This window comes from Gavialis gangeticus, unplaced genomic scaffold (assembly GCF_001723915.1).
Source record: "Gavialis gangeticus isolate Ggan-Ray unplaced genomic scaffold, GavGan_comp1, whole genome shotgun sequence".
Taxonomy (NCBI): Eukaryota; Metazoa; Chordata; order Crocodylia; family Gavialidae; genus Gavialis; species Gavialis gangeticus.
This window is the reverse complement of record NW_017728998.1, coordinates 46,435,209-46,444,986: the sequence shown is the minus strand read 5'-3', so window position 1 is coordinate 46,444,986 and position 9,778 is coordinate 46,435,209. Positions and strand designations below refer to the sequence as shown.

Sequence of the window (9,778 nt, the reverse complement as noted above, 5' to 3'; positions counted from 1 at the left end):
CAACTTCCAAGCGAAGTGGTGCTGGCTCCTACCCTAGGGGTCTTTAAGATGAGGCTAGATAAACACCTTGCTGGGGTCGTTTGACCCCAGTACTTTTTCCTACCATGGCAGGAGGCCGGACTTGATGATCTGCTCAGGTCCCTTCTGACCCTACAAATTACGAAACTGATGATTTTGTCACACTGACAACTCATGTTCATCTTAAAGTCCACTATGACTCTGAGATCCTTTTCTGGTTCTGTTCTGAGAGGGTCATTCCCCAGGTAGTAGGTGTGCTGGATATTTTTACACCCTAGGTGCAGCACTCTGCATTTGTCCTTGTTTTACTGCATCCTATTGTGTTGTACCCACTTTTCCAACCTATCCTGCTCTGCCTACAATTGTTCCCTACCCTCCGGAGCGTTCACTTCCTCCCAGTTTAGCATCATCTGCAAACTTGGACAAAGTATACTTCACACCCACATCCAAGTCACTGATGAAGATATTGAAGGGTACAAGTCCAAGGACTAAGCCCTTCCAGGTCAATACCAACTCGTCTACTACCACCCTCTGGGTGCGACCCCCAGGTCAGTCTGCCACCCACTGGACCATGTGAGCACTTAAGTCATAGCCTCTTAATTTCTTTATGAGAATGGGATAGGATACTGTACCGAAGGCCTTCCTAAAAATCTAAGAAAACGACATCCACCTCTACTCCTACATCTAAGCATTTTTTGACCTGGTCATAAAACAAAGCCAGATTGGTCAGGCATGATCTACCCGCTACAAATCCATGCTGGTTCCCCAGCTGCATTATTTTTCCTGCTGGACTCGCACAAATATGATCCTTAATAATCTTTTCAAAGACTTTTCCAAGGATGGAGGTGAGACTGACTGGCCTCAATTCTTGTGTTCAATTCATGCTCCCTTCCCAGCCCCCAAAATTGAGAGGTATTGTGACCTGCCAGATTTTTTTTACTTGTACTATATAGTTCAGCAACACTCTGAGCAAAATATGAGGGCTTCTTTATGGACCTGCAGGACTGCTGCTGTCCACAGCCACCACACACACTGAAGCAGGTGGATAAACGTCTAGAAGCTTTTACATAAGAAAAACCTAAAAACCGACAGTGGCTGGGTCAGCGTAGGTCCATCTAACTCTGAATCCCATCTCACACAGTGGCAGAGTGGCTGCTGAGGGGGAGTGACCAGGGCAGGTCCAAAATCTCCTACCCTCTGCCTCTCTCCCATTATAGCTTCCAGCATTCATTTACTTTTCCAAGATTTTGTTCTTGTCAAATACCATTTAAGACTAAAATCTATTCCTGAAGGTAAATTTAGCAGCCTCATTTTAACTTCAGAAGACAGACTGCACATCTAAAATGCATTCAAAACCTGAAGAGTGCTTACTGGTTGTTGTGATAGGTGGTAGTTCCTCTGGCTGCTTTACATCTTTCTTTGGAGCAGACAACTGTTCATCCAGATTTTTCAATCGATCCTTATCTTTCAGGAGGTTTCCAGGTTTCAGCTCATTGATGTCTAATGCAAGGTTCTTGCACAATACCTCAATCTCAAACTTCAGGTTCAGCTATACAATGAATTATTCCAATTTGACTGTGTTAAGGTTATGCTAACAAAGAAATAAATATAATTTACACTGCCCACTCCTCCCCAACATGTTTAGTTACACACAGTCTTTAGGCATTAGAAAAATATTTTGCATATGGTCCTTATGTAGAAGTACCAAAGTTATGAGGCTGACTCATTTAAATTCTGCCATATTATAGAACTCCTATCAAATTTTAATCTTCTGTATTTTAAAGAGAAATCATTTTTATCTATTACATATTTGCCAAGCTAGTAAATTAGGAAAATCCAGGTGCTCAGTGAATGGAGAAAAAAAAGTCTATTTACTTTTAAGTCATGCTCTTGATGTAGCTCAGCTAATACATTCATGATTGCCATCGTCCAAGGGTTTGGAGGTCTGAAAACCTACGAAAGGAAAGGAAGTTGGAATAAGGAAGAAGAATGTTAGATAAAGTCATTCTTTTCCAAAAGGAGCAACTAAAAGCATAATATGAAACCCTACACAGTAACAGCATTCTGCATTTTTAAGACAGACAGACAGACAGACAGACAGACAGACAGACAGACAGACAGACAGACAGACAGACAGACAGACAGACAGACAGACAGACAGACAGACAGACAGACAGACAGACAGACAGACAGAGCAAGCGAGCAAGGCTGTAGTTTTGTCACTGATGTTTGGAGCACAATATACGTAGCTTAGCAAAATGCTTAAAATAATACCAAAATGAACATTTTTTCTCGTCAAAAGGGATTTAAAAACCAGGAAGCATAAATTCCCAACAGGAATATTAGAAGGGGCTCCTATTAGACAGGCCAGTAGTGCCATTCCAGGAGCTGTAGGAGATGGTCCAGGAAGAGGAAAGGGACACACAAGCCAATGAGGCTTAAGAGAAGATAGGGCCTCAGGATATTCCTTTGTTAGTTAAAATAGAACAGGACAGTGTTCTGTTCAAGCACACACACAATCCAGCCAACACAGAATACAAAACACTAGCCTCTTTTTCCATGCACCCCCATTATAGCATGTAAGTACTCAAAGTGGGAGAATATTTTTTTTTTCCTAAAACTAAGCATTTTTTTCAAACTGCTACATGGCAAGATTTATTTTGTCACTTTAAGAACTATGTCTCCTTTAACAGGCTTGCAGTCACTTACCACACTCCTGACACTGGATTCTAAGACTTTGGCAACAAATGGCACTACATAAAGCAACTCCTGCTGTCCCTTGACATAGGCTTCCAGAAGTAAGGATTTCACATCCAAATCCTGAAACAAAGCAGTATCAGCAGAATGTGAAGAGTTGCAGGGGAATACAAACACCTAACTGTGCAAGGATACAATTTCATCATAGCCTTAACATTCTGGTTTTGTGCACAACATTAAAGATTTAAGTTGTATATGAATTTTCAACCATAAGTGTAAACATTTCTGGCAAGGATTTAAGTGTCTAGAAACTTTTCTGGTAAGAAAAATATCAGTGTTCATGAAAGAATTCATGAACTATGGAATGACATTTCTGAACTTCAGCAAAATTTGCTAAGCACCAAGGTTCCAAAGAACTTTTTTACTTCAGGTCCATGTTATGTTGTTTTTGGCACCAACATTAAATGCAAGCTTACTGTGTGCAAGATGGGTTTATTTTTAGCCAATGTGATCATTCCCAACCAGTGGCCAAGGTTCTTTAACAGGGAACGGTCTGAGAAGTTGGCAGCAGCCTTATCAGATGTCAGCAGCACCTAGGAAAGAGTTAAAAGAGCAGCTTAGACACTCAGCACCCGATGTGGACTGCAGGAAGCTTTGAATTCCAAACAGTAAAATGTCCAGCTGCAGTCTAGCTATAAAGGATGACATCATCCTTTGAAAAAATTAAAATAAAACTATGGTTGGTCAAGCTTCTTGGATGCATTCCCCTCACAAGACTGTCCTGGTTAAGGAAGTTACAAAAAAGTTTCTCTCTTTCAAGGGGCTTAAAGTAAAACAGCAAAATCTGAAAAAGTATCAGCTCCATGTCATGACTGGCACATCCAACCATGAATTCCACACAACAGCTAGACAGCCCTTGCTCTAATGGCATTCAAGTAGTCAAAAAGGACATAAACTGTTAGTTTCTTTAAAAAAGTACAAGCATGTCTTAAGACCTTTAAACCTTATGAAGTTCTGCTGCTAGTTCTGTTCCTTAGCTTTCAACAGCATCAGCTGAATGGCACAAGATCAGCTGTGCACAGAAGAGCCAAGAATTTTTTTTGCACTACAGCGTAACCTATGGTGGCAAGAAACCCCACCTACAGGTTTAAAAATAGTGCTGACACGCACTACTAAACCACCTAGTTTTTCTGTGTTTCCTCTGCTCCATTTCTACAACATTCTTCAACCCTGATTAAGTTTTAATGTAGTTTTCCCCCTACCTGCATTTCCACTGATTTTTCTTTTAAATCCTCTCCCCTAACTTCTGTGGCCAACAATACAGATGATGCTCCTCCCAAACTACTTTTATAAATGCTCCTAGTAATTTCTACTATCTTCACACCTCCTTTATCAATGTAGGCAAGCCATCAATTAGCCCTGTCAGCTTCCAAGTGCCACTCTAATTCTATTTCCCTGCCCAATTTGCTGCTCTGCTTCCTCCTCTCTCTCGCTGCTGCGCTGCCTATCCCCTCTCCAATCTGCCACGTGCCATACACACAGGCTGCCTGTGCCACTTGTGGCACCTGCACTGAAGATTGCCCCCCCTTATCTTTAACAACTAAAAATTATCCCATTGTGAGAAACTATCTATACCAGTATTCAAAAGTCAACACAATTTGATGATTAGCAACAATACTTTACAAACAGAATTTTTAAAAGTCTGATTTAGGAATTATTCAGAAGTAAGCCAGTCCATTTCCATACTCGGTGCTATTATGCACAGACAATTCCTTAATCAAAAGAGTGACAAAACCTGCAAAGGTACAATTAAAGCAATTGCAAGTTCTAGCACAGATGCATTTCTTTAAGAAAGTCTTATTTTACCTTCTGTACTTTGGTAAATTATAAAGCAGTCATAAGTTTGGATGGAAACATGTTAAATAAATACACCATGCAGTGACATGATGCAAGAGCACTCCAGCACTACAAAATATTTTGTTCCACTAAGGGTTTAGTTGTACTGTTCAGTTGCAACAGGAACACTTTAATTCCTTCTGAATTACACCTACCAAACAGGACCTTTAACCAGTCCGTACTCTCTTGGACAGACTGTGAAGAAAGCCCCATTTATACTGAGAATGAAAAAATAACATTTCAACTGGTTTCATACTTTACAATCTCCCCAGCTATCAGTTTAAAAGCTCCCCAACTGGCAGCATGTTAAAAAATGGTGATGAAAAGCCAACAAGTCACTGAAGGAAAGTGCACAAATACTTTAGCATAAAGCCAATTTACACACTGATGCCTTAGTTTTCAAACATAGCTGAAGTTACCAAGCCAAAGCAAGCTTTTGGTATTCCTGTCGATGTTATTCTAACAAACTAATTCAGAAATATTTTAAAGGGACTCTCCACATTCCTTGGAGAATAAATATTAATGAAAATAGGGTAGAAATGTGTTATTTTCAATACCAGCTCCCTCATTTTATCTAAAATTTTTACTCCTTAATATTACATATTTAGTTTCAGAATGGCCTTTATCTGTTTTGATGAGTTAGTTGCTTATTAACAACTATAGGTAACTTATTTGATTCTCTGAACTAAGTTGCAAATTAAGAGCAACTGTAGATTGTTCACTGATTCAGGACTCTACTTGAGTTTCTACAACCCTATTACTTCTGAAGATAACCTTTCCTGTGCTTCTTTGAGAGAACCACACGCAGGCAAGCTGCCTTTAAAGAATGCTGTCAAAAGGTAAAGATTTTCTATAACCGTTCAGTTACATTAATAGTATGCATTTTGAATTTTCAGAGACATGTGTCATGTAAATTGCGTTCTTATAAAGACCTGCATCTGTAAAAGCTACCAACAGGCAAAGAAAAATACTTTGCACATTTTAGATATCAGAAGACAGCAAACTTTCAGAAAAATAATCAACAAACTTTTCTACTGTACAAGAGATCTTCATAAACTGTGGTCACCCAGCCCAGTTAATCCTCTTTTAGAGAAACTAGTTCCCAGCCAAAACAGCAATGCAAATACACAAAAATCAATTCATTTCCATTCTCTAGACAGGGCTACCTGATGAGCCACAACAACACTTAGCACATTTTCCCCAAGTTAATAAAAATATCACCTTATGTGGTAAATAGGTAACATAGTATGGATAAGAGTGCAGCCTTTTATTACACATTAGAAAGGAATTGTGCTACTTACCTTGATATTTCTATAGGTTTCATTCAGAACCATCTTATTAAATTCTGGATTCTTAAGAGTATCAAGGAAGTTTGAATACAAGCTGTGAAAGTTTGGCTCGATACTGACTCTTTTCATCACAAGGTACTGTGAAACCCAAGGCATGAACTCTTCTTTCACAGTTTCCTTCAGCTCCTCAACCTAATGCCAAAGGAACACATGCATTATGAAAAAAACCAAAAAGATGTATAAGCAATTATGTTCAGTAACAACCAAATAACCTATACTGCTCTTAACAGAATTTGGTGTTTTTAAACTGAGTAATTCCAGAAGCCTTAACTACTGACTTAATCCCAAACATGGCCTGCCTGTCTACAGGGCAACAGCCTTCTGTGGTATTACCATACATGTTTTTACAGTTCTATTGGCATCCCTAAACCCCAACCTATTAAATGGTGGTAAAATGGCTCAAATTTGAGTACCAAAAAAATGCAAGTTGGAATGATGTTTAACTAATGCTATCCACTCATTTCACATGACAAGTCATCAAAATGTTATTAATCATACAAAACTTTATTTTTAAAACCAAATACCTACTAGCATGATGGGTTTCCACCAAAGGATAAAAAAAAGAAAAAAGGCTGGAGCATGTGACAGTACACTGCTTTAATTCAACAGGCTGTATCACTAGCAAAAATGAAGCAGTATCACTCCAGACAGCAATTAACTATCAAAGAGTTACTGGATCCTAGATATCTCTAAGCTGAATTACAGCAATCAGGGGTGTAACAATAAAGATTTTTTTGGCCAATACTGATGGCCAATTATTAACAAGCCATATTGGCTGATACAGATTCTGACTGCCAATATGCAGCCTGGTAGCTTGGAGAGCAGCATTTAGCCCCTAAGTCTGTAGAGGGGAAGAGGCATGGGGGAGGGAAGGGACACGGAAGGGGCAGATCAAGGACCCCACAGTGAGGAGGTGGGGGGAAATGGAGCTGTGGGTGGCTTTTGGGGGGGCGTGGGGTAGCTCCCCACACTGCTTGGGGGAGGAAAGGGGGGGCATGTGTCTCCTGGATTTGTGCGGGCAAAGACAGGTTGCCCATTGCAGCCTCTTCCTGGCTGGGGGAGAGGGCAGGCCCAGGCTGTGCTTGGGGTGGTACTGGGAGGGTTACAGGGTAAGCTATAGCCACCCCAAAGTTTGACATAGCCACCCGTAGACTCCCTCCTAATGCCACCACCACCTGCCCCGAGCACAGCCCCGGCACCTCCCCTCCTCCCCTACCCAGGAAGAGGCTGGAGCAGCCCTCCCCCAGCCCCTTGCCCGCCGTCACCCCATGCAGATCCAGGGGGTACATGATCCCCATGTCTCTCCTGGGGATGCGTGCAGCAGCAGAAGCCACTGTGCAGAGTGGGGGCTTGTGCAGAGTGGGGGGTGTCAGGTGTCATAAAGGAAACATTTTGTGGCTCTTTAAAAAGGAATACTTCTCTGATTTGCTTACATCAGAGTTGGACCATAAAATCTTTCCTGCAAGAAAAGGGCTTATAACTCAGACCCTGAGATACTCTAAAAAACTAGTCTTTTGTTAAAGCATACATTTGTTTACACAGACATTCTATTGAAGATCTTTAAGGTTTGTTTTTACAGAAGTTTCACTTCACTCTTCATCCATAGCTTTAGAACAGAATACTGAAAAAGGCTAATAAGGTAACACTGTTACACACCTTCTGTGTCATGTTTGATTGAGAGAGATTGTTGAAGATGAATGCGATTTTTTCCTGGACATTTTCTGGGGGTTCCACAATTCTCTCTGTTTGATCTGTTGCAACTAGCAAGGTATCAATATTGGTAGTATTAATGGAAGGCTGTAGGAATAAAACAACAGATTAGGAAAAATGGAAGGGACAGTGTCTTAAGAGTCACAGAGGAAAAGTCAAAGCAAGCTTTTGTTTAGTTTATTCAAGTTACCACTTTCTTTTTCACTTTCTGAAAAGCAGGGTGTGGTGGGAGAGGAACAGAATAGGCGGACAAGAAGTATGTTTAAACAAGAACCCTATTCCAGGAAAACCACAGCATCTCTTACACAATTAGCTTTTTTGCAAGAAAAATTGGGAAGGGAAAAGGAGTGGCGGGGGGGGGTTATTGTCGAAAACTAGCCTGCAAGCAAGTCACGTTAGCTTCAACAAAGTTTATTTTATAAGAAGATTACAAGCTTGTATACTATTAAAAACTGCATTTACCACAGGCACAGCCACCTTGCTGGTATATACACATTTTTAACACAGGAAAGAAAACAACAGTATGTTTTACCTTTCTTTTCCTTAACAGCATTTCAGTGTTAAATCACATTTAAAAAGAAAAAATTGGAGGGTAAAACTGCAACTGGGTCCAGCTAGGTGGTCTCCATATCTGTGCAGAACTCCAATACAAAAGTCAAGCAAACTTGGCTCAGCAATCAACCCAAATTAACTAACTGAGTTGCAGGTGCGGGGCTAAGAATCTGTGCAGGTACACTCCATGCGATATGGAGAGGCACTATATAAAGGTTTTAATTACAAGCGTGATTTTAACATGAAGCAGCATAAACGCTTTAGATTGTTATCAAATGCACTGTAACTGAATCTGGTAAGAAACTTCAGCTGCTGCTCCAAGCAGGCTCCATGACAATTTTGGCTACCCATTTCTGGACATTACCCAATTCCAGTAACAGTTCTCTCAGTGATTTAGGTAACATTAAAAGGAAGAAAAAAAGATCCCTACCCTTGCTGTACATAAGCCCCCCAAAAAGATGGGCAAAGTATTTGTTGAACAGATATGGTGCTTATTCTTAAACTCAGAAAGCAAAGTCTGCTATCTTTTTCAAGAGTTTCACTGAAAAAGAAATCCTTAAGGGAAAAAGCAAGCTTCAGATCTGCAGTTTTGTTTTGGGAATTAAAGAAATTATTCAATACCATATTCACAGTTTCCCAAATCAATAGGGAAATACCTCTAAAATGCATGTCTAGGATTTGAGAGGCTGAATGTTTTTTACGACATAAATATGGATCAACAGGATTGCAACCCAGCAGTCTACAATACAGAACATTCCTACTGAAAGCCTGTTCAGAATCACTGATCTCAACTCTTCAATTGCACAATAAGAAATGCATGCAATAATGATAGAGCTTACCGGAACATCTTTTTTGAAGCTGACTCCAGTTGGTCGGGTGATTGTAATGGTTTTTGCAACAGTGGTGGTGGTTGAGGTGGTTACTATAGTGCTGACTTGACCAGCAAGAGGAGCTTTTGCTGGAACCTGGGCCTGGGCTTGGGCCTGGGCAAGTGCAATACTTCCAGGGGTGGTGATTGAACCCTGCATCTTCACAGGAGGATCTCTGGATTGCTGTCCATATTCAATGTACTGAAGTAAGGCAAAAAGTGAAATTCACACGCAGCAATGAAACTGCAAACCTGTACTAACACCCAGACACTTCTACATTTTACTGCTTCTCACTTCACAGAAAGTTGTGGTCTTGAAATTTTCAAGGAAAGTTCCTGGGTAATTTCACCAACAGATTTAAAACTAGACAACTCTGTGTAATACTGTAATTACTGTACATTCCCTAAAGCCTGAATTAGCAAAAAAACTTAAACATAATATCTCTATGAAGGGCAGCTCTACTGGATGAGCCTTTTCTTTCCTATCCCCATTTATTTAAGTCTTACTGGGGAAAAAAAGGGCTAAATGGTGTGACCTTCAGTCATAAATGCTATCCCCAAGTTGCTGTTGAATGCCACAAAGCTCAACTATTCAAGTTCCACAGACAGTGACCCACCATTCCTAACCCTACAGATCTGGTTACCAGAAACATGCAAGGGAAGGATTTGTGAAAAGAATGTGTATTTT

The 9,778-nt window shown here is 40.4% G+C and overlaps 1 protein-coding gene across 10 annotated transcripts in view; it reads right to left on the bottom strand.

Moving 5' to 3' along the window:
* The window catches only part of CNOT1 (CCR4-NOT transcription complex subunit 1), a 137,605-nt gene that overhangs the window by 34,628 nt on the left and 93,199 nt on the right, over positions 1-9,778 (bottom strand). For all 10 annotated transcript variants that reach the window (XM_019505839.1, XM_019505844.1, XM_019505848.1 and 7 more), the window contains 7 exons: positions 9,062-9,292; positions 7,617-7,757; positions 5,913-6,092; positions 3,192-3,308; positions 2,728-2,838; positions 1,894-1,971; positions 1,390-1,567 (listed from right to left, as the gene is read on the bottom strand). In XM_019505839.1, coding sequence (XP_019361384.1) covers positions 1,390-1,567; positions 1,894-1,971; positions 2,728-2,838; positions 3,192-3,308; positions 5,913-6,092; positions 7,617-7,757; positions 9,062-9,292 — 1,036 coding nt within the window. The remainder of the gene's footprint in view (positions 1-1,389; positions 1,568-1,893; positions 1,972-2,727; positions 2,839-3,191; positions 3,309-5,912; positions 6,093-7,616; positions 7,758-9,061; positions 9,293-9,778) is intronic.